Raw genomic sequence first — 26,005 nt, 5'->3', positions numbered from 1 at the left:
CAATAAGAAAATTTGTGTAAACAGATGTTTGTTCTTTCACTGAAGCACAAGATGCTCATCTGATCACTCTCCAAATCATGCTGGAGAATATCATCATAAGGTTTTGCAGAAACTTTGAAGTTCATGCAGCTGGTGTCATTAAAAAAAAAACTAGTACATTTTCAAATTGTAATTTGTAATGGCTTTTCGAGCCCGTGAAATCATAAAATGTTGCAGTTACCTTTCAGCATTTTCACTGCCACCGTTTTGCAAGTTGAAATCTTGTCTATGCCAAATGCAGAGGCCTCTACAACTTTTCCAAATGCTCCATGGCCCAAAGTTTTACCTGTTACGGAGAGAGAGAAAGAGAGAGAGTGTCTACATGAGCGAGCCGTGTCCTGGGGGCTCATAAATCAGGCAGGATGCCCTGTCAGGAAAGATGTGAGGCTGTAATTAAAACAGCCTGCTGAGGTTGGGACTGCTTGACTGACCCTCCACTGAGAATTCATGGAGCAGTTAAGACTGAACGACAGAAGCTGCTTGCTGATATATAAAAGCATAATATTTTCTTTTGAAAACTTAGACAACCCTGATGCCCACCGTTCTCAAACAAAAGGCCTGAGGATTAGGGCAATTAAAGAGCAGAAAGAGCAAATTGTGTTGAACTGTGTATGGATAAGATTGTCTTTGTATTTTATGGCTCTTTACATGTTCAGTACCACAAGAAAGAGACTTCAATATGAAATTCTTCCAAAACTAAGTCATATCAGCTATGCGATCTGTATTGATAGAATATAGAAAATATTGAAAAAATAAGCATGATATCTCTAATGAGTCTAATGAGCTATGAACCAATAACTTTTGTATCATGAAGGACTTGAGTTCATTCCTGTTTAAACAGATGCTTTGCTCTCAGAGAAAAAACTACAGTTTTTAGCGAGTAAAAGTGACTGAAAAAGCTCTTTGAACTCACCGAGCCTGAGGCGGTCTCTGGGGAACTCCCATTTGTTGCTGTCATAGGGCAGACGATCACACTGCTCATCAAGGGGGATCTGGTCGGGATCCATGATGATGGACAGGTACCCCGTCTTTAAATCTGCTGAACTTGGCTGGTAGGAATAAAAAAATAGTTCATAAAACAGAATATTCAGACAAAATAGAACAGGGTTCTGTCATTCTTCCTATGTAGTTGCATGACTTACCTTTCTTAATTTACGAATAAAGAGAATGAGCATTATCCAAAGAAACGTTGCAGCTGCTCCAGTAGACACCAAGATGATCACCTCAATATTTGGTTTACCATCTTCTCCTGTGTGCAGAGACAGTATGTTTTCAAAGAGAGAACCATCTGTACCATATTCATGCTTTCTGCCTTTGCACTAAATTTGAGTCAGATCTACAATGTTTGTGCAGCGTTCTACTGGGTAGGATCCAGCTCACTTGTTCTCATTTATCATTCATACTACATATAGCAAAAGGAATTTTGATTTCCAAAAGAGGAAAGAGAAAGAATTCAAAGCACACTCTGCTCTCCTTGAATGAATTTGTTAGGCTTGGGTTTGCTGAATCGAGTCAAGCTAGTTTTTTACAGGATAAATAGTGTAACTGAATTTCACTACTGAGTGAAGAGACAATAATTTATTCATATTAAACTCCCTGCTTCTTTAAAAACATTTCTCTTTGGTCATTAATGAATATCCTCAAAGCCTATGAAGAGGTCAACTCCCTTGTGAGAGGACCCTGACTTTAACTCCCAGACCCCCATCATAAAAGTCTGGAATTTGCATGGTATTCCTGGCAGCCTTAGTCTGTCGTTCTCATTCAGAAGTTATTCAAAGTCTGGCCAAAAAAGGCTGTCCTGTTTGCAGTACTATACAAAAGATCAGTGCCTATGGGATTTTGAATCATCTTCACAAAGGAAGTGAAAGTTCTAAAGCAGGACAATTTGCAGAATAATGATAATATGAAAGATAAATAAAGAAATAAAAGCAAGTGAAGAGCTGGTACTCACCCACTACAGTAATGACCGCACTAGTTTTTGCTTCCCCTCTATCATTGCTGGCATGACATTCATAAGTGCCCTCATCATCCTTCTTCACCCTCTCAATGATCAGAACGCCATCTTTTAGAGTGATACCTGAAAGCATTATTGAAAGATGCAACATATAAAACAGATCCCTGATAGAAGGATCAACATTTAAAGTCACTGTAAAATAGCTGATTTCACCTGTGACTACATATAAATCCATTTAGTGCTTTCTCACCTGGTCCCTCTGTGACAGGAGTCTTGTCTTTGTACCATTTGATATCGGGTTCTGGCACACCCTCAGCAAAGCAGGCCAGAGTCAGGGTGCTGCTGCTGTTCACATCCTGATTGGTCAGATTCTGCATCAGCGTGGGCCTTTTCCTCTCTGTGCCAGACAGAGAGATTTTTCTCATTAACATGCCACACTTCTATAAAATTATTTGATTATAGATATCAGCACAAGGGTGAATTAATAGAATTCTACCGAGATCTTTCACATCAACAACATGGCTCTATTCTGATGACACTTTAATCCCAATTCTCAGAAGTCTACATCAATGAAAAAATTATTTATATAATATATATATTATAATTTATTGTATTAATCAGCCATACAGGGTACTAATCATAAAACTGAAACTATGATGACAACAACCCCTCTTCCTGCCATTCACGCACCAGTGCTATTTGTTTCTCACTGATAAGTAACATAAGCTGGGTCTTACATTACATCATATGATGTAAGCTGATGCTTTCATAAAGATAACATTTTTTGGTTCTTGGTAGTTCAAACTCACCATTAATAGTCAAAAGAGATGTTGTATTGACCTCTTTCTTGGAGTTGATGTTTAAAGCTCGACATTCATAGCCCAGAATCTGGCTTCTAGAGACATTGGGCAACTTGATGGACAAAGATATGGAGTAGGGCTTGATCTGCAGAGTGGTTTGGCCTTTGGGAACTATGTGGCCCTGTGAACCGTACCAGTGCAACCTATCGTAGAGATATCTTGTGCCACTGCAGGTCAATGTAACGTCATCTCCTGCAACAGCTGTCGAGGGACTGATCTCAAACGGCTGTGTCTGATCTAGAGAAGGTAAAAGAAACATTAAGAAGCAGGATGGAAAAGAACAATTCATTGAACATGTCAGTCAACATGATACACTTACTGTGTGCTTTTCATGCATAATCTGGTAAATCGACAATCAGAGAAAGCATGACTAACTCACTAAACATATGGCTCTTGAGGGACCTGAAACTACGCTATTGATGTACTGTTGAAAGAGATCACCGTACTCTGGCCTGCACTACAAACACAAAGCTGTCCGCTGCCATGCCAGGAATGTCAAATTTGCAGTTATTTCCTGTTTCATCACTCCTAATTGGAAGCATGTTGCTGGCAAATGGCGGCAGTGATGGCTGACCATAGGAACCAGGCTAAGGCCAGGCCTCCAGGGAGCCGGCAAAACGCTTGTTTATTCACAGCAATATACGTCCCACTAGAGGAGACAGCTGTTATTACTATTTCATCCCTCTGACCAGCATTCCTGTGCACAAAGTAATCTTCACCTCTTGCATAGCAAAGCATATTCTCTGGGGCTTTCAGTTCGGTTCTGGAGACATGCCACTTGACATCCTCCATTTTATCTTCTGTCTCCATTTTTATTGCACAGTTCTCATTTTTCGCACTTCACGAGTCTCGGCTGCTATTCATTCCAACTCGTTTTTTTCTAATCATTCTAACCTAGGCAGCTTTGAGTACTCTGACAGCCGACACACTCTTCATTACGTAACTCAGTGAATGGGTTTCTCATTTCAGACACATTTGACCCTGGTCTGCTACATATAACAGTGATTCATTATAAAACAGAGATTGGCATTCCAGTACCACAGTCAATTCCAGAGTATGTTAGCAGAACGGGGAGCAGAGTTGCAAGCCTTTGCCTGGAGTGAGGAACTTTTTTCACTGCCAAATTTTTCAGTAAGGCTCTATCATAAGCATAACACATGTTGACTTCCCAGAGTACATTTAGAAGTCAGCCAGAATTCATCATGTATTAAAACAGTGTTAATAGACTATTAGCAGTCAAAACTAAAATTTAATTTGTGAAATATTATTAGATAATTTAAAAATACAAAATGTTCTGTGAAGATTAAAGACATACTGCATGATTATGAGTGTGAGGATAACCAAAAAATGTTGTACAGTATTTTTTTTATATATGAAAATAAAATCTAGATACATGGTATTACCCTGGTATTTTGGATATGTGTTGTGGTAGAATCAAATTAACAAAACTGTCATCATTTAAATCAGAAACAAGCTGCCACAAATCTTTTAAAATTGATTTTTTACTTTCAGGAAATGAAAATGGTCCACTTACTATACACACTGAAAGGGATTCTCATGGTCCGGTTTCCTAGTTCATTCTTTGCTGTACAGGAGTAGATCCCTGACACATTAGCTGTTTCCACCATTAGAATGCTTACAGTCTAAGAAAATGGATGAAGATCATTAGGAATGTAAACAAGTGATTTGAAAACAAAACACAATATTCTTTTAACAGGAAAGTGATTTGAAAACAAAACACAATATTCTTTTAACAGGAATAGCACTATATCATGTCATCTCAGTGTCTATGACATTAAACTTTGAGCCATTTATTTCCTGTAAGCAGACGGATCACAGGACTAGTTTACTGTACAACTGGACCTTTTTCCACTCCTCAGCCTCACACATTTAGTAGACCACATCTGGAGTTTAAGGGCAAATGCAGCACATAGAATACAGCACAGGAGGTGTGCCTGCGTTCCATGTCATTTCCTGATACACATTTAAAATGTCACCATTCAAGTGGAACTCATTTATAGCCTATATAGACATAATAATAATGCAGATTTTTGGCAAAAGACCAGATTACAGAGCTCTGTTTTCAGTTTCAAACAACATCTGTTTTCCTGGCCGTCACATCAAAGGTATGAAACACTCCGGGTGTATTTCTGGAGCAATATACTCATTTGTCAGCTTACTTCCTGGGGTTCACAGACTGTTTATAAGACGCATTTGAAACGTAAGAAGCATGGCTTTGGCTCTGAACAACACGTATTTAAATTTTGTGTCTGTTTTAGTTTGTAAAGATGTAGAACAGTAATATTTAATGCAAAAGAATTTTTACGGAGGTTAGGATTTCTTTTGTACACAACAGTACGCTGCTGTACAGACAGAAATGAGGTGTGGGGCTCATTTAATGTAAATCTGTGGAGTTGTTGTAATATCACTGTTTAGTCTTACATGTAGCTGATTTTAATTGGTACACTGCACTCAAATGTACCTGAAAAACAAGACGCATCATTGGCATGCTTTTCAGCGTAAACATACCTCTATTCTTTGTCATGTAATTTCATTATAGAATGCACATTATTCATGCAATGTTTTGGATCTCAACTCAGTGACAAATTTCCTTAGTGATATTTTACATTTCTCTCGATCTGATGATGTAGTCAGAAATTCAGAGTGACCTTTCTATTTCTTCTTTTAGTTGCTATGACAGCCTTTTCTTATTTACAAGGTTACAAGGAACCATCACAGATGGACTCTTACCAGGCTGTTATTCACAGTGCTGGAGAATTTATATGAGGTGACAGAAAGGAATTCACCCTAAACAAATCCCACCCTGTTAAATGGGGCCTTGTTATCACTGACTGCTGTGCTTCATCCCGGCAAAGCATCATCTATTTGTCACAAAAGCCTTTAAATACAGCTAACCACAAAATTTACACCTATTCCATAGTGAGAACGAACCTCCTAGCACAGGGGAGGGAAGGCATGATTGGTTTTAAATGACATTCCTACTGTGAGAATATACCGTGTCACATAAATCTGAAAGTTGTACGTTTATATTTTTGGTGGTGACTAAAAATCATTCAGAGCTTTTAGCTGATGATTTCCAGTTGAATACATGTTTGACCTGGAGTACAAGTCATACTGAGGTGTAGGGGAATGCTACAAGTGAAAACCTGTGCTTCAATAAGTTTTGGGTGAGTGGTTTTGTTAATAAGGCCTCATGGGATGTTTTCCAAAATGTTTGCAGTGTTCAATATAACATTTGGCAGCACAAGCAAAAGATGATAGAGTGACCGACATAGGAGATCTGTCTAAGCAAACAACTATAGATACTCTAGCAGTCTGGATTCATCTCTGAAGGGATACAGTCAAATTAAAACAGGGACATTGGGAACTCACTGGTTTTTCACACATTTTTATGTGATTACAACACATTGGATGGACCACAATGACTGCCTTATACATAAATAGCATTTAAAGTCATGTCGTGTTTGAAAACAGGCTTGAAACAATCAACATTCAGTGCATGAATAGTCCTGGGAGACACTTCTGTTTATGAGGATTTTACTGGCTTCACCACGCTCAGTAAGATGGACTGATTTATCAGTATAAACTCTGTCCTTGGGCAACACTCAAAGCAGCAGCTGCCCTGTTTACTGGCCTCTGTTCTCCACTGAAGGTGACTGAAGCGTAGCATAATTCACAGCAGAGCTAAATGAGCCTCAGCTATCAGTTCCATTAGAGGAGAACAAACATAATCACTCACATGCACACACTGAATGTCATTCTTCACTAATCTATTGATACTTCAGCCAAATAAGACTACTAAAGTGTGCTACACTGTCTCAAAACATAATGCAGACTGTTGATTTTTTTTTTTGTGTGGTTTCTTTATCATATTGAGACCTATTTTATCTAAATGATTTCTAAAATGGCAATTTAGCAATGTGAATGTTCAATAGACTTTATGAGTTTTAAATGGAACACAGATGCTGTACATCAGATCTGGATTCTTCCCCGTTCACTTCTAAATCAGCATTTTTCATATGAACTGCAGTATTTTGAGGTCAATTATTCTGGGCCAAAATGAAGCTGAAAGTATCATTAAAGGGGTCATGTGCAGTGTAACAAGCTTTTGTTGCATAAAGAAGATCTGTAAAGTTGCAAGGACTAAAGTCTCAAATCCAAAGAGATATTCTTTATCAAAGTTAAGACTGTGCCACACCCCCTAAAACGGCTCATTCAAACACACCCCCACACGTCTACGTCACTATGTGGAAATATTTGCATAATGCTGCCCAAATGTTCATGCAAAGAAAGAAGGTGTGGTTTCAGTAACCGCAGTTAGTGTTGAAGCAGGTTGAAAGGGGTATCACATTTCCGACGAGTGCTTGCGGTGTTTGGCCAATCACAATGCACTGGGTCATATGGCCAATCAGAGCAGTCTGCGCTTGTCAGAAGGAGGGACTTTAAAGAAAATGACACGTTTGAGAGAGGCGGGGCATAGAGGACCTATAGTAATGTACAGTATTTGAAAAAAATTTTTTTGAACATTAAAGCATGTCAACCTAATCTGTTACACCAAATACACCAAATAATGATCTTTTAAAAAGCATCATATGACCCCTTTAATCTGGATTAGCAGCCCAGTTTCTGCATTATTTAAAAAAGCTTTGGTTTGAAAGTCAGACATTTAAACTAATAAATTTCCACTTAATTATTCCATTTACAGTCAGAATGCATATTTTTACCTAACAAATATTTTACATTTTAAAAGATACACTCAATATTTTTTATATTAGCAATATTTCAGTCATCAACACTGTATAACAACATGCTGACACCGAGCTACTGTATTTGGCTGTAGTAGCATCATGCTAAATTTTCAGTTACCAATACCACTGAAGCAATGCAGTATTCCCATTATGAGAGCAATAACAGGAGTTATTACCAAGATAAAATAAGGAACCCTCTTTCTGGTCATGTCATCTCAACATGATGAAACCTGCTCCATGTAAAATAAAACAGCTACTTTTCACCTCATGTGAGTTAACGTGATTGAAATTTTTTTCCAAAAATATACTCATTTCTTTATGCATTAAACTTCATTAAGGGAACAAAAGAATTGCATCTTTGAGGGCAAAACTAATAAATAACAAAATTGTACATACTGTAATCCATACCTTGTTTTTACTTTTTAATAATTCAACCTTGTTCCTGACATCCTTAATCAAATTATGAGGATAACCGTTGTACGATTCAGTGACTTCTCCAACAGGCAGAGGATCAGTGTAAGTATTGCACCTATCAGACAAAAACACATATATTTAGAGAAATCATAACTGTTGAATCAACATTTGTAAAGGAATGATATTTCTGCTCTGGAGTTTACAGAGGAAGTTTTTGCCTTTTGACATCAAAGCAGGATGTTCACAAGGAAATACCAATGCATACAGTCATTAGATTTCAGTGAATAGCCTTTCACTAACTTTTTTAGTTAACGTCTTTCAAATACATTTACCTTCTGCCGTTAAACACAAGGTTTCATGGAACCTGATGAACGAATGTTTTTTTTTTTTTTTTTTTTTGACGGCCATGTATCAAGTCACGTGTTTTATGCCTTGAACCGGCAGGAGACCAACCAAAGACCTGTTTTGCATCAATCTGAGTAGAGGAACAATTGGATTAATGAGAGTCGAGGTCAGAGAGGAAACCGCAGCGTGACAGGAAGGGCTGAGTCATGCGTCACCATTCAAAGGAAACACCCCCACTCTCTGGTCGGCTGAGATAAGGCTGATCCCAGAACTCCATGGTCAACAAGGGATCACTTGTAACTTCTCACGGCTTGATTAAGAAGACTTCTGAGAGATACCTTCATGAGCGCAATAATGATATCTCCAACGTGGGACCCTTGAAAACACTGATTTTATGGACACTTAATGGCACATTAAATAAAATATGATTATACTGGGGATTCACTCCCACAACTCCCAAATCTTGCAGCGTGAATGTGGCTGATTTTTCTTTTTGGTCACTGCTCAAGAAATAAATTACTTTTACTGAAAATAAAAGAAGAATGGTTCTGTTTTTCTTCCAACTAGGGCAGTGGTTCCCAAACTGGGGTGCGTGCACCCCTAGTGGTGCGCAGACTGACCACCAGGGGTGCGCAAGAGAATGTTTGTAATGGCGGGGAAAAAGATCGCTCTTTATTATTTTTATGTATTTAACTGAGGTAAACTTTACATGCAAAGGTTTTATTAAGAAATAAAATTTCACATTTCACATTACAAACTAAATTACCCTATAAATTACAATTGATTTCATTTCATTTTACAAGCACGTTTGTGTCACAATAGCCCCGCCCTGTTCTTTTAGTTCATATTAGGTGCTAACCATAGACAGTAAAAGAAATCAGTCAGCGCTGTCCCTTCAGAAAACTTGTGCACATCTCTAGTCCTCCTATGTATTATATGTAGCTGTTGCTGTAATGTTCAAATATAACAATTAATTTCAAATAACCCAATAAATAAATTAAATAATTATTATTATTTGGATTTAAGAAAAGTCTGGGGCTTTCCTAAATTTAAGAAGATTATCTTCAACAATCTTAAGAAAAGATAAGAATATTCTTAAGATGAATTTTTTTGGGAATACAAAATATCCTTAAGTTTTTTCTAAAATTAAAAAATAAGAAGAAAATGGAAGTTGAGAAGAAATTTCTTCTTAAGAATGTTTCGTGAATCCAGGTTAAAAACGGGCACTTTAACGAAATTAAATATTTATATGTATATATCATATATATATAATGTATATGATATGTGTGCAAACATGCAGGCCCATCCATCTCACAAAAAAAGGAAGTGATCTTTTATTATTATTATGTTTTCTAATTTACAGTGAATATTTGTATTTAGTTATTGCAATTAAAAATGTGAAATCTATCCAGAGTAAGGTGTTGGGGGGTGCTTGACAGGTGCCAAACACTAGAAAGGGGTGCATGCTGAAAAAAGTTTGGGAACCACTGAACTAGGGCATTGCAATTACCCTCCAATGTACCTCTCTCATTAGATGTTGAAAATCAAGTCTTCTCACCATCTATATTATGAGCTGTTGTGTTTACTGCCATCGCTGATTATATTTAGAAGTGGCAAAGTGGTATTTTGGCACTGTGGTACAAAGGCCAAAGTATTTTTGTTGCAAATTTGGCAGTACCACATGGCAAATAATTACTCTCAATTACGAGAGAATCTTGTCATGACACACAAACTAAGTTCAGTGGACATCCGTAGTGTTTATAAAGGTTCACTAAAAGGCTGGCATTTACACTGCAGTAGTCTTGCTTAAAGCACAATGCAGGCTTGGGGAATGAGAACAATAAATCGTCCTCACATTTACAGAGCCAAAGACTGCAAAATGCAGCTCTGGGGCTATTTTTCATCAATAAGCATACTTTATTTTGGACTGATGTCAAGGAAACGGATGCAGTTCATTTGAATAATGAGAGCTGTGGGTAAAGGCCGACATTCATCATTGACTTTAACACCTCAGCAAGAAAAGGGATCTTCAATGTAGGAGGGTATAACTCTTTATGGAGCCACAAACTAAAGCCATTGTCACAATTTTTGACACAATGAAATGTGATTCGAAGTAATGTAATCTGTTATCTGATGTAAAATACTAAACAGAAGACCTGTTGATTCAAAGTAAATTGGAACATGAACAGTAACAAAAGTCAATATTTTTTTTTGTACTATTGACTTACTCTGTAAGATCAGGGTTGGGGTCACACGGCTGCCAAAACCAGGTAATGTTTGGCATCGGATTCCCAAATGCAGTGCAGGTCAGCTGGTGCCCCTCATTGTACTTGTAAGCTTGTGGGCCCCCTGTAGCCACATCCTCCTCAAAGATCTTTGGCTTAACTGTGTGTGTATGGACATAGAGATCAACAATCATTTAAATCGTCAGTCTGAGACAAAAAATACAGATCATTTGCAGATCAATGGCTAACACTAAAAAACTTTCACCTCAATACTCCAAAATGGAAGAGTAAGAATATTCAGGCTAATATAATATTTAGGGAGCAATATTGCCTTTATTGTCTCATTGAAGTGCATCTGTGCTTATGACAGAGAAAAACAGTATGTTTAAAGATTTAGCATCAGGCAGATTTCAGGATTTGATGAATGATGCCCAAAAACAATTGCAACCAGAAATCTCTTAACACTGTTTCCATTATTTTTGACCTTGGTTCTTGGTTTTGCTTTTGGGACACATTAAAATAAATATTTTATATTAGGCCAAAGAAGGCAATCATATTTGTGTACATTGTGGGATGGAAGGCTTCCAAAAATTAAGGGGAAATCTGGGCAGCACATTATTAAAATCACAGCCCTGACAGCACATTCCAGAACTTTCTGAGACGGGCATATCAATTAATTTAATTTGATTTCTCCCAACAAATTCAAAATTTGCTAAAGAATCTGTTTAGTTTCATTGCTTCACGCTTCAAAAAGTATTTGATTTTGTGCTGTTGGCTATTTATGTTAGTGTTTTATGCTAAATTGTGACAGCACTATTTGGTCCAGCATTGCTTAAAGCAAAGAAAACCCTCAGATGATCGTATTACAGCCTTTCTGCATTACCTCTGACGTCCAGCCTGTAGCTGAGGTTTCTGTAGAGACCCCTCTCCTGGTTTGACAGAGCGATAGTGAAGATCCCAGCATCCTTCTGCCTCACATATTTTATGGTGAGGCTGTAGCCCTCTGTCTCATAACATGTGGAATTTTCTGAAATTTCAACTCCATCTTTGTACCTATACCAAAAAATAATGCCCCATTAATGCTATAAATTAATTACTAGTGGAATACTTTAACATGGTTGCTACACATTCAATTTGTCTCATGGCATTTGAGTCACATTTATAAATATTTTTTAATGGAAATCATGAATTTACCACAACACTCTGTCTGGTGCTGGCAAGGCATTGACCCGTGGCTCAAACTGCACCTTTTTACCCTCTATGGCAGAAACTAATTTGCGTTTATTATGGGTCACATTGAGGAATGGATGCTCTGTAGAGACAAATAGAAAAACAAAATACAAGAAATATATATTAAACTTTTTAACAAAAGCAAAAGTGTGTTAAAGTAGAGGCACAACATAACATCCTCACCGTATACAGTTACTTTAGTTGTATAATTAAGCATTTTGTCATCATTTGTTGCTATGCAGACATACGTGCCCTTGTCCCTCATTGTCACATTATGCATGATTAAAGCATTACTCATCGTGATGGTTTTACCATCTTTGACCCTTTTCTTTTTCATTTCTCGATTGATCTGAAAACACAGACAGAAAGTTCAGAGGATGTCAGGCTGAATATGAAATGACATAATGGCAGTTCAAATCAGGTAGCAGATCTGAATGGGTACATCATTAATCTAATACTGAATGGCTTTAGGTAAAACCTCAGCACATTTAGCATCTTATCATCTCCTGATAACTCACCTGACCCTTCGGTAAATGCCACTTAAAATCAATGTAGCCATTGTAGGTGGTCTCTGCAGAGCAGTTGAGGATCAAGCTGTCACCGACCACTACTCTTGGTTGTTCTGGTTTGATGGCAATGTTTTTCAGCTCCGTAGCTAGGCACCAAGAACAGGAGGTATCAACATGAATCCAGGTTATGTCATGAAAAAAGCTTTTGTAATTTTTAATGACAGATTTCAAAAGGTAATTGCGTAACTGGGATTTTCTCTTTAAACTAAAATGACTCACTTATCCTTATGAGCATGTAGACTGATGAAAATTTATTTTCATCCACACTGGTCACACACGTAATCATTTGGTAGCTGTCATAAGGCTTCAAGGGAATCTTGAAACCTCTCTTTGGATCCCACTCCACCCTCTTTTTTACATTATCTGTCATGGGATTATTCATCTGTAGAACAAGAGGAGAGAATTTATTTAGCACATTTTCTTGACGGTGACAGAAGGAAAAGAAGGAAAAAAGTTGTGTGAAGATTTTATGGCTTATGATGAGTAGCCCATCTAGTAATGAGGAAAACAGGACTGAGCTTGTCTGTGTGAAACTGATCATGTTTAAGTTGTATACTCAATTTCGCTTCTTTTGTTTGTTCAGAGTCCAAGTGCCCTGCTAGGAAAGAAGGGAAGGAAGGAAACAGGAAGGACGAATGCCACAGGTCTCCCAATAGCAGGAAGGTTACATTACTATCTGTTTCATCTGGCTCATAATTGTTTATCCATATAGTAAAGAACTGTGAGAAATGACCATAGACCCATTAAATGGCCACTGAGGAAAAAACACTACTGTTGAAGTAGTTCGCTGCCAGTGCAGTTCAGAGCACCGAATCTTTATTCAAATTAAGTTGCTTACTAGTATACATAATAAAATCAAATAAAACATTAAATTAGATAATTAAACTAAGTTTACTAATCATGTACAGTTTGTTTCCCTAACCTAATGTTCATGGACATGATCAAAGTTGCTTTATTTATAACCTGAGTTTCTATTTTCAGTGAAAAACAACAGTACAACGCTACCTTCCTGTTCTTACAGGAAGCAGACAGAGTGACTCCTTAGTCCTCCTTGAGATTCCCAGAGCCTATGGCACACTATCTCTATCTATACACACATGCTCAGGGCTTTGATGGGTGTGAGAAACAACCAGGCACTTTTGTCAATGTCAGATCATACAAAATACATCCTCTTTCTTTTTCCATATTCAAGGCTTTTGAGGCATGGAAAGCAGGTTAAATATTCACCTCCTCTGCATGTGGCCGTAAATTATATGCAAATATTTTTTATATGAAGTGGGTATGAAAACAGTGCCGTTAATATAAAAAAATACTCACAGTCTCAAGAATAACCTGTTGATTCGGGGATGTTGTTCTGCATGGAACCACAAAAAAAGGATCCTTCCGATATGCATAAAGTGGTTCTGGTTCACTGTGAGCCTCCACAAATGGATTATTGCGATCTACGATTCAAAATGAATTGAATAATAGAGTAAGCACAACATAATAACAGTTTCCAGAGAACAAAGCTAATTTACTGACCCGAAACAACATAATTCGTTAACTCACTTATTATTTAAAATGCCATTTTTATAAGTATTTAATCTTTTATCAATGAATTCTTAGACTACAGGCAATGCCTAGACATCCAGCCAAGGTGAAGCAATTAAATATCCCAGATAAAGTCAGCTCATTTTTCTCTTTAAACAGCAAACTGCCACACAGACTGTTGGATAGCGAAACAGAAACAGCTTGGCAGGAGGGGATGTTACTGTAGAGCTATGCTGTGAGATTGGCGTGATTAAACAAACAAGATCTTCTGTGTGCTGACAGTGTTCATGTAATAAAATATATCTCGTATAAACAGTGGAATCACATAGTGAGATGAACCAGGGGACTATCAGGTACTAAATTGGCTATATATGCAGCAGGCTGCAGTTGTAGAGGTCTGCTAAACACAACAGTTGGTGACCCAGAGACTTAGCGAGCTTTTTTGTCATTTTCACAGCTAAAGTTATTACTGTCTTTTGCTATAGATAAACTGAAGATCAGCTGTTTTGGATATATCCTACCATTCAAAAGTTTAGGTTTTAGATTTTTTAAAAACAAGTCTCGTATGCTCACCGAGGATGAATTTATTTGATTAAAAGCTAGGCTAAATTCAGTTCATCATTACAATATCTACTGAGGGACAACTTAAAATGTTAACAGCTTACGCAGTTGTCGAAAGGAACAGGAAGACTCTAAGCAGAAGCCCAAACAGGAAATTATCAAAGACCAGGCTTCCAGAACAATCAAACTCTGTTTTCCATCTCTAAAGACATCCAGCTTAATATAAAATCCTTCCTTTTTTTGTGTCACTGATTTCCTAGTCTTATGACAGCTAGGTTCTGTCTTGCAGATACAGTCCAGTAGTCAGTGATTCAAAACTTCTATGTGAGTGCAGTCATACAGTAGCTGCATAGTTACTAGCTCCATTGCCCGGATAACAGGTTTATGGCTTTGTTCTAGTTTCAGTCAGGTCTACAATGAGGTGAAGTTTCTCATTACTTCATTTCTTTTTTAAATCTCAAGCTTTTCTAATGGCTTGGGGGTTTCCAGGTCCCTTGTGGCAATTAATTGGAAGGAAAGGGCCAAGTTCCTTAGTTTATCCTGTAGGGATCATTTGTAACCAAAAACAGTGTACACAAGTATATATATATATATATACATTTATTACTAACCCGATTTGGTACAATCTCTAGGTTTATGCTAAAAAGGTAAATAAGGATTCTAATTATCTTACCTTTTACGAAAACATATGTGGACACCTCCTGATTGCTAGAGTTTTGAGATGAATTTTGGTGACTGCATGTGTAGAAGCCAGTGTCATTGTGCATCAGTTTGTCTATGACCAGCTTGCTGCAGTGATTGTGCATTCCCTCCCCACATGGCTTAATCAGTACCGATGACACATTTCTGTTAGCCAGCTTCCAGCGGAGGGAACTTGATCCACTAATGTAAGCCATAAAAACAAAACATCAGCAACATTAGGGACAGTTTCATAGCCAAGTAGGCTTATGCCAGATTAAATGATCATTGCAGTGAGTATCTGCCGCTGTAACATTTGATTTTTAGCAATTCATGTCGTATATTACAGAACAAAATCAGGAAAATTATAAAACCAACCACTTTTAGTTTACTTTAGCATTACACACACAATCCTAAAAGTAACTGAAATGAATCAAAAAATGTATTGGCATCCTGAGCATAATTTGAGGATTAAGCAGAAGGAGGGTTTAAAGAAAGACCGGTTTAAAACAAATCCTTCATTGACTGATGCTTCTGCGGTTCCTGGTTACATTTGTTTTAAATGATACAAGAGCTCTGTCTGAATTATTGAAAATGAGTTTAATACTCTGCGAGCATGTCAGATTCTTCATCCATATTCTCAGTAGGGTTTATTTTGAAAAGTTTTAAAGTTTGTTAGTGTCCCACTTTCACATGGGAACAGGTATTTATTGAATGGAAGTCTTCAAATGCTTCAAACAGGGTTTGTTTTTTTAAAAGGGCAAATATCAAGGACCCTAGTGGAGAATCAGACGTATCTCACATACTACTGCTGCCTTTAAACTGATGGGTCATGCAACTCAAGCCTCAAATCTCTGTCCAGAGCCAAAGGCAGTATCTGCTTCTGGCTCACACGGCCTTCTAGGGAAGCATTGCATTAGTTAAGATTCTTTAGGGTCAGCATTCCTGGCATGACTGCAATAGCATGGAATGCTCTCTCAGAGTCTAAATGTGTATGTTTCAATAGTCCCCCGTCCCCTTCTCTTTCCGCTACATTTGAATGGCATAGCTATTTTGGTACTATATTGCTTTCTGAGAGCCTCTCATCCCATGTCAAAGCAAAAGCAAATGAGTTTTGTTTTAAAGAGTTATAGTGTGAGATCTGTGTGCTTGGACACACACCAGCTGCCACCCAAGTGTTTATACAGAATTAAAGGGATAGTTTACACAAAAATAAACATTTTGTCATTTACTCATTTACTATGTTTCAAACCTGTATAACTTTCTTCTGTGAAACATAAAATAAATTATTTCTCACAATATGGTTTTAAAAGAGCTATTTAAATAATTTGTTGTTTTATGTTATTCTAAATTGAGTTTAACTTTATTCTGGCTGAACACTGGAATGCTAAATTGTATAATATCAATAAAATTAGCATATTCTAGATTTAGTGTTTGTGTGAGATGGACACAGTACCTGCAGATGAGTGTGAGCCTGCTACCAACACGTTGAAGGTGTGTGTCTCCAGCAGGAAACAGCTGTGGATCAGGCAGATGAGATCCTTCTGCCAACCCTACAGAAAACACAATACAGCAAAACACACAATCAGTGACAAACTAACATTGCAAGTACATCCCACAAAAGCCAAAATGTGGTCAGATTGACAGCCTTGAATATAGTAATACAACACCACAACAAGTTTCCAGGTTTCTAAATGACTGTCAACTTTTTTAAGATGTGCATTACAGTTATTTCTGGTGAATTGTAATACGAGCACAGTGCTAAACTGTGGTTAAGCAAACCACAAATGGAACACTCTAAAGTACAAGATCATTACAGTGTAATTTGGAAACTCTGATTCAGAATGTTAGGTAATAGCCTTTCCGCTCCCATGTAGAGCTGGACTGTCTGTGCTGGACAGGTTTGAGCTGGCAGAGAATTGAACACAGTGTGGTTGAGCATGTGTATACATTCTAGATCAGAGAAGGGAGGCCAGAGGTACAGCTGTGACCCCACGGAGGGGTCACCTCTGTCAGCATGTGTGTGAGAGAACAAGGCAGACCCCAGATGAATCCGATGTCCTTAAACACATCCTTCACATCAGTCAGTCCCTATTTTCTACTCTCTGCATAATGCCACCTTTTTATACTCTGATGAAGAGCTTCATTTTACTCGGATCTCTCGAGATCTCTTCTGTGTGCTATTATTACAGTGAAGGTTCACTGCTGGTCCGGGGCCAGGTAAAGCTGATGATAGGAGCCATAAGTACACTCGGGACAGGAAGTGGTATCATTCCCTCTGCTGCCCAGGATGAGTGACATTCGTCTCAGAAGTGATTTCCTTCTTTTGAACTTACTCCCTGAACGCTTTCTGTTGTGGCACGGTAACACAGGTTGTTTGTGTTGCCAGGCAAAAACTGTTTTATTTTGAATTTTTTGGTTATAAGAACAGCCTTCTGGGAAATATCCCTTGTGAAAAATACAATCTTAGATCAGCATGAACTTTGATTCTGGTCCAAGCTGGTCTATCTAGTGGACCAACATCGCAATGCAGATCACCAGTTTTTCAGTCCTAAAAGGACAATGCTCATGGGAGAGTCATTTAAAAAAGTGATGCAAAGATGAAAGACATCCATATAGTGAACATTTGCATTAACAAAAATTAAATTGCATTACATTTTTATGCATTTGCAGGCATCCTAATTTTTTCTGCACCTCACACATGTGCATCTCATTATTAAGTCCCCATATCAAGTTAAAAGAAGTGTGAACAACCCATAATAGTATTGGTAACTATTTGAGTTCGAATATCATTCAGAACAGTCAGATCTTAACTTAAGATTTAAGATCGTAAAGTTCTGTAATATGGCGTCTATGTTCAAAATACAAGCTAAAAAGGTTACACAACACTCATTTTCTTCTCATCTTCACACATATTACTTTATCTTACTCTCTCTGATATAACACACTTACTAATAAAAAATGAAAGTCATGTTCCAGTACGCATGTATAGTTTTTCCCCCACATGACTTAAAAACACAGCTGCATTTACAGAATGAACTTACTACACCAACACTGCCACTTAATATGAACTTCCTCTCAGTATGTTTCAACATCATTGTTGTTTCACAGTCCAAGGTTAGTTAAGGGGCGGATGTAACTAGAGCTTTTCATGCAAAGTACACACCTCTACCAGCTTGATACTACCCTCTGACCAGATGAGACATAACCAGACATAACCGCAGATGTCCTTCTCAAAAAAACACCCCGCCCTAATTGTGACTCTCTTATTGCACTACAAATCTGTTCTGTAGATATCCGTTTCGTAGATTTACATTTACACATTAAATTAAAAACACACATTAAAAATGTCTTTGCTGTGATGTTGGTGTCTTTCATAAGTCATGACAAAAAGCCGCAGAACAAACGTTGTCAAAGACAGTAACTTTGCAGGTCCACCTCACGTCTCTGACCAACACTATTAATCATGAAATTTCCTAAGCTCGTATGTTGCACATTTTGTCCTCATGTTTTATGTCATCACACATTTTGATCAAACACTGTACATCTTAATCCATTACATCAGAGTTACAAGAAGATGCTGTTCACATTGTACAACGGAGCGATATTAGTCAGAGTGAGTCAAACTGGATTTGACTGCTCTTAAATGCTTGCTTACCACACAGAAGCTTTGGTTTAATACCAAAAAACGTTTTTATGCGAATTATTGATTCCTGCTGACATCCACATATTCTTATTTTTCCCCGAAGCTTCGTTCGCAGATGTACGCCTGCATGCAAACACGAGCAGTGAATCACATCCTATAAAACCCAACAACTCTCGCTGTCTTCACAGCTGCCGTGTTCAGCAGGGGCCCCCAGCAGCCCACTTAAGAAGAGTACTTTCTCATAAAAACCTCCTGTCTCTGTCCCTGTACACCCACGTATTCCCACAGCACACAGACCCCCACCTGCCCCTGATGTCTGCCCAGTGCTGACCTCAGTGCGGCACCTCGCCCCCCTCTCCGCCAGCTGTGTGCTGCATTCCTCCAGCACAGAGACTGAAAAATGCCAAAAATGAGACTTGTTGTGGTGCTTCAAGGGGCCTGGGACCTGGTTTCCATTAAAGCCTATTAAAAATAAACTACAACCATGGATGAATGGAAAAAACACAGCGCTGATGCTACGTGGGTTGCCATATTCAGCATGATTAGCCTGCATGCCTCTCGTGGGAACATTTAAAAGACATGTCACTGTCAAATGCTGCGCTCCTTCTGACCTCCTACAATCATGCAATCAGTCAGTCAGGCGTGCTAACTGATGTTTTTAGTTTTGAGAGGAAGAACAAGAGAAGGATCATGTCCAGAAGAGCAGAGAAGCCTGCACAAAATTGATAGGTTTAAATGTCGAATGAGATTAAAGACAAAAATTCTGAAATTAAACTGAAATGATGTGTGGGCTTTCATGGAAAGCTGACTTCTGGAGAACTATAAATAATATCAGCGTTGTGTTGCAAAACATTTTGACCAAAAAACTGTTCAGCAAACATAACATGTCATTGGTCCCTGTTGGACGTTAAAAAGCTGGAACTTATGAAGTTAGATGATGCTTGAGTTTGATTTTTTTTACAGATGTCATTTAATTTACGTGTGCACTGTCTTTTGTAGAGAGGAAATCCTGTCGCAGCCCAGTAAGTATTGGTCATAATATGCGGAATTCCCTACTCTGTGGCTGGTACATGACTGCCTGTGCTTCCTGTCCACCCATGTGATGCACAGTACCGGTAAAGCAGTCTCTGAGGACGGGGCAGGGTTAATCTTTTTTGGACTTACACAACAATAGAAATGTATTAATCATTTAACCTTGCCACAGTATCCATTGTGATTTTAAAGCTTTACAAGCAATGAAGGCTTCTTAATAAATAAAAATAATGTAAAACAATAGTAAGCGTGTCCATGGGCACAGAACCAAAACGTCAGGCATCTGTTGCACGCGACCAAACACACATTCGTTTCTTTCCTGTCTTTTCGGAAGAAGAAAAAGTACCCTTCTGGGACTTGTAAAACTCAATAAGTACTGGAAATTTGCAAGACAGAAATTTAATGTGGCTATATAAGCTGAAATATTATGACAAGAGATACTGTGACTGTACAATTTCCCCCATTATATCATTTATATCATAAATCATGTAATATGCCTGGTAATGTACAGTAAACTGGGTCTCACTTTATATTAAGTGGCCTTAACTAGTTACATCAAAAAATAAGTACAGTACATTGCATTTTGTGTTCATATTCTATTACAAACACTATTGAGGTGGGATACTGTTAAGTTTAGGGACAGGTTTAGTGTTTTAGGTTGGTTTAAGCGTGGATTAAGGTGTAATGGATGGGTCACTATTGTAATTATAAATGTAATTTCATGAAATAATTACAGATCTAATTATATGCAGGTATAAGTATGTATGTACATAATAAATGCACTGTACCAAATTATTAATATAATGTAAGTACATAGTAGTTATAGCCCCTTAATATAATGTGGGACCCATTATTATTATTATAATTGTTGTTGTTGTTATGCAAGAAGAAAGCGATAGCATAGTGATGAAAGCCTGAAATGAGCACATGTAGGATAATCAAATGTATTTGACCATAACAATACACAAGTGGCCAATTAAAATCAACTATTTCTGAGAGCTATATAACAAACTGTTATAATATGTCTGTTTGTAAATTTAGTACAATTCATGTGGTAGTTCGATGGTGGTTATTCCGCTTCTTGTTGTACATCTTTTACATGATTAATGTTATTAAAGGATGGTCCAGTCTGCCACATAAACAACAGTAAAACAAACTCACGAGATGATCAAGGAGCTGATGGCAAACTGAAGGGAAACTCTTAAACAAAATTAGAGACCACCGTCCAAAAAAGTTGCTACTACACCTCCAACTGTGCTGCCTGCCTTCTCATACATTGAAGTGTTCTCTTGTTTCAAGTCCCTTTGCTACAACTACTGCTCCCTGCCAAGACATAAGGTTAAGACAACAGCAATGGAGAATGCAGATTTGATTAGTTCCCGGATTGGTCTATGGATGCTGAGTCGAAAACCCAGCACATAAATACAACTTGTATGAAAAATGAAATAAGACGGTAAATTAAACAAAGAACAGCTGGCAAAGGCTGCGTGGTAATTTTGGTCATAGCCTATTTGACCAAATATTGAAACCATGGAATATGAAGAACCCTATAAGTGGATTTGAATCACGTAAGCTTCCACAATATGTTCTGGAGCTCAGGCGATTGTGCTATACTCCATGCTGGAGATTCTCCTTGAAACGGCAATATAACGCACCATGAACAGCCTTCATGGCCTGCAAAGTGACAAGTGTGTCAAAGAGAAAAGATAACTTGGAGGAAATAACCCATGACCACAAACATGGTACATAAATGTCTCCAAAGCACACCGCCTGAGGTTCTCTTATGGTTGTCTGACTGTGCACACTAAGGATGATAACTATGACAACATCGCAACTTTAGCAATAATGACTCAGAGGAACAATACTGTTTGAATCACTTTCGCCACATTTATTTTTTTTCCAGCTGATGAATGATAAAACCATTGACAGCCAAGCAAAATCTTTTAAAGTGGCAGATGACATAACTGCAGTGTGTGCTTATAAATAGAACATTACTATTCCGTTGGTGTGGATGCTGAAATATAGACTTTGTTATATCTCTGTAATGTCTTTGTTTAATAACGGGAGTAAATAAAGAAGACTACAAATACATAGAAAGCGAGCAAGCCAGAAATCATGAAAAAGGGAAAGAAAGAAGGATGTCTGCGCACAGTCTGTACTTGCGTGACTCCCCACCGCTGAGTGGATGAGCTTGAATTGCACTTGGCTGACCCCTACCTACTGTATTCCTCCCAACATGCACTGCTGTTGAACGGCTGGCTATTCAGAAGGAACATTATGGTTCTTCCTGAGCCTGGAAAAAACATGTAATCCAGAAAGAAATCACACTGAGCAAGTTTAAACCATGTACTATTTTGTATAGAAGATGTTCAAACAACTACATATGTCACCCACATTAATATCTTACTGTACTTACACTGCTTGAGTAAGTTCTGCATAGCAAGATGCAAGTACAGATTCAGTACTGAACCTATTTTGACTATATATAGTGCCCTGACCTTACTATACTAATTGATATAGAATACTAATTAAATCATCTGCAATACACAGTAAGCTTTTATTAAGCAACATGAATAACTACTCCCTGTTTGAGAAAAAGGTTTGTCAGGCTTGATGCACATGCTGCAAACTGTAGGTTATGTTCCGTGTAGATTCATTATCATTTGAATTAAAATGTGGCTCAACTTCCTCATGCAAATATAATTTAACAACTTTTAAGTTTGTAATACATTTCAATGGCCAACTCCTGATAACCGATATCAGATATAATTTTGCTTTATGTATAGAGCCATATCTCTGTTATGCAGCATAAATGCTTCCAGACTTGAAGCATAAAGAGAGCCTGCAGTTATGCTCTACTTACGCTCTTCTTTTGCATACAATCTAAAAAATGCCTAATTTGTCACGTCAGTAATTAATTGTTGTATTAGTACGAGTTGGCTAGCACGTATTCAGTGACTTTTGGAAAGTAATGCGATGCAGAGGCTTCTCAGATTTGTACAATTCCTGGAGTATTTTAACCTTTAAATAGTTCAGCAAAATTTGAAAACAGAGCCCTGGGCAATATCTGGATCATTTCAAGATGCCTTATATCTCTCTACAGAGCAGCATTATTGGATATTTCTCTTACTTAAAACAGATTTTATCCTTAATCATTCTCATTCATTCAAGTAACTACTAACAGACAAGTCAAAATGTGTTTCACTTCTCTAAAGTCCAATTTATAGATCTAGTGCTGAGTTTGACTAGTGGCTCTGACTCATTTCGGATTTCCAATGTAACCGCTTTAACAGAATTTTTAATTCTTAAGAAATCATGTGACATATCTGACAACACCTTAGTTGCACAACATGGATAAATTAACATAATTCAGTTTACAAAATTGGTCTTAAATGTAATAACCACAGTGACCACCAAAAATGGGATACGTCAAGTATCTTCATGGCCTATTTTTGTCTAATGGATTAACCATACTCTCCTAACATAAAGTATAATGGCATGCTCTTCCGCTCTACCATTGTCTTGAGGTGGGGCGTTTGACACACATTTGGAGTAGAGGAGCAAGCAAGAAGTCTGGGGAAGGAATCTTTACTCAGGTAGCGTGTCACATTTCCGTGACCTCTACTGCCAGAACAATTCCAGGGTGCCTCCTGCCTCTCCATCCGCTTCCTTCATGTGTCTTTCCCACGCTCTGTGTGAGGACAGCAAGGAAATCTACTTGGAGACCTTGCAGACAAAGCTTGAAGACCTAAAAAGTCATGGGGGGAGCAGTACTTCCTCTGTTTGGATCAGAGTAAGTGCTGCTGTTTGTTTGGACAGCAGGAGGAAGACCTGTATCTGTAGTGTACAACTACTATGTCACAATGAACAATGGCATCCATTACTAACCATCTTGTTTATAAGGAGATGCAGCCAGAAGTCCAAGCAGCCAGAGTCAACAACACACTTTCTCTTATAAACACATATTCTCTTGTCAAACTTGAAAACAACACTGGAACTGGAGATGTGCCCATACTACCCATTCACAGTAAACTGTGTTGAATGTTATCAAAAACACACCTGATATTTCAAACACAATGTGTGTTCCTTCTTGGAATAAGTAAATAATGACTTATAATAACTAGTCCCAGACAGTGGAGGAATTCAAGAAGTGCCCACTGCCCAACTGTTTTTCCATCATTAGCTGTGGCGGCAACTGGGGGTCCCTGGAATGATTGGGGTCCCCAGAAAAATGAGCAAATGTCAGTAAAAGGATTTAAGCCCCAGCAGGGAGAGATCACCTCCTGCTTTCTAATTGAGCATTTCATTTAGTGCCAGAGACCACTGATGACTGGGTCTCAAAACCCAGTGATCTGCCTACCTAGAGAAAATCTGGAACCCCAAAATGTGTTCTAACAATGCATTTGGCATATATTATCCCCAAAATGTAGTACCAAACATTGTGTAAAGGCATAGGCAAGTGCATTCGGTTTTGAAAAACACAGCCAATGACATCAAAGTGGGATACCTTTAAAGAATGAGAGAAATAATTATTATATTTTAATATTTCTATAAAATGACCATTATGCAATCACTAAATTCAATGCCTTCGGATTAGTCATGTATATATTTTTTCTAGGACAACACCGTAGTAAAATGTCTGCATCAAAAGACATCATTGTGTTAACATATTTGTTCCCATCCATTTAATTAGTTAAAACATATTTCATTATGTTCTCTTCTTCGGTAATTAAAGTCGGAATAATGCATGCAATAAACTCACCACAACCGAACATATTGTTTAGAATGAAAATCATCAGAACTATCAATAAATAGCTGATTAATTCAGTGGCATCAGTTGTGGGCTATTATTCTAGCACAATACTAAAATGTTTTTCATCATTACATCGACATTTGTTTTCATCCGTTTACATAAAGTTTCTGAACTTCGAACCGCATCTGTTCAACATCAGCGATAGAAAGCCAAAGATCGCCTGTAGATTCACTTTCGCGCAGAAACAATGACAAAAAGCTCGCACTTACCACTTGAGAAGAAACTGAGAAGCAGCAGAAGAATGAAGAAGCCTTTGACTGAGGATTGAGCCGAGGTCATTTCGTCCGTTAAAATAAGGATATTCCGTGTAATCAGCTGTCACTTTATAGCCTGTTTGGCTGTAATAGTCCAAGTACTGTTATTTCTCTCGGTGAACGGTTAAAAGTTCCCGCTGATATGACCGAGACTGTTCTTTCAGTGATGCCTCTGGAGTGAAAACACCTCTCGTGGTCTCTCAGTGACTGTAAAGGTATCGCATGATACAGCGGTGCACCAAACTACCCCCGAGGGCAGGTGCGACGTTTGCTCTTCCTTCCTAAAACTGAGTGAAAGAAATTTCGAAAACTAGACTCTTTAAAGAAGGTCCAACAATTCTATAACGATGAAATGAACTAATGCCAACCGACTGATGAACTACCCCACTGCCTTCGGCTTTTCTGCTGGGGTTTCACTCTCGAACGCTTTATATGAGTGAAGCAGGGACGGAAGGACGCAACGTCACCATAGTAACCCTGCAGCGATGCTCAAGTTCACTCCACGCACACTTTTCCTACGAAATTGACCCCACACATATCTATTAAGATATTTTGTCTAGTATTAATCTAAATGAAATAAATGTTTGTGATATTTCTGTCTGATAAAAATGAAAGATGTATTTTTTTAATATCCCACCCAAATGCTTCTTTGAATGTGTACAGGCTTTTACTCTTGTTTTAAACTAGAATCTTTCAAACCTCAGCAGTCCCTAAAATATCCAGGTGCAAAAGTAAACAGGCATTGTCTGATAACATATCAGCCAAAATACCTTGGAAAAATATTTACAGGTTTTATTTTTAACTTTAGCAACAGGATGTGCAGCTAATTTTATATTAAAGTAAATAATGGTGGCTTCTTTTCACCTTCCAACACCCCATGGTGTGTGGATGCACCTCCGACCGTTTGTCTTTTTGATGTTATGAATGGGGACATGCTACCCACAACGTACGGCATCGCATTGTCTATTCATGTCCTTCCATCTGAATTATTTCAAATGCACCGGATGTTAAATCTGTTAAATAGGAATAAAAATGTCAAAATACAACACAGTCTATTATAATAAGACATGAGTTTTTCCTTCCCAT

At 37.9% G+C, this 26,005-nt stretch overlaps 1 protein-coding gene across 1 annotated transcript in view; it reads right to left on the bottom strand.

The window, feature by feature from the left end:
* The window catches only part of kdrl (kinase insert domain receptor like), a 38,974-nt gene extending 13,640 nt beyond the window's left edge, over nt 1-25,334 (bottom strand). The window contains exons 1-18 of the mRNA XM_026280543.1: nt 24,875-25,334; nt 16,631-16,727; nt 15,170-15,378; nt 13,723-13,847; nt 12,625-12,787; nt 12,355-12,491; nt 12,020-12,185; nt 11,801-11,918; nt 11,490-11,659; nt 10,610-10,766; nt 8,031-8,151; nt 4,388-4,496; nt 2,803-3,090; nt 2,244-2,390; nt 1,991-2,116; nt 1,182-1,288; nt 953-1,088; nt 221-325 (exon numbers count right to left, since the gene is read on the bottom strand). Of these exons, the coding sequence (XP_026136328.1) occupies nt 221-325; nt 953-1,088; nt 1,182-1,288; nt 1,991-2,116; nt 2,244-2,390; nt 2,803-3,090; nt 4,388-4,496; nt 8,031-8,151; nt 10,610-10,766; nt 11,490-11,659; nt 11,801-11,918; nt 12,020-12,185; nt 12,355-12,491; nt 12,625-12,787; nt 13,723-13,847; nt 15,170-15,378; nt 16,631-16,727; nt 24,875-24,944 (2,551 nt within the window). The 5' untranslated portion in view covers nt 24,945-25,334. The remainder of the gene's footprint in view (nt 1-220; nt 326-952; nt 1,089-1,181; nt 1,289-1,990; nt 2,117-2,243; nt 2,391-2,802; nt 3,091-4,387; nt 4,497-8,030; nt 8,152-10,609; nt 10,767-11,489; nt 11,660-11,800; nt 11,919-12,019; nt 12,186-12,354; nt 12,492-12,624; nt 12,788-13,722; nt 13,848-15,169; nt 15,379-16,630; nt 16,728-24,874) is intronic.
* Nucleotides 25,335-26,005: the final 671 nt, after the last annotated feature.

Source organism: Carassius auratus, chromosome 14 (genome assembly GCF_003368295.1).
Source record: "Carassius auratus strain Wakin chromosome 14, ASM336829v1, whole genome shotgun sequence".
Classification (NCBI taxonomy): Eukaryota; Metazoa; Chordata; class Actinopteri; order Cypriniformes; family Cyprinidae; genus Carassius; species Carassius auratus.
The sequence above is the reverse complement of the archived record's forward strand: the minus strand, read 5'-3'. Positions and strand labels throughout refer to the sequence as shown.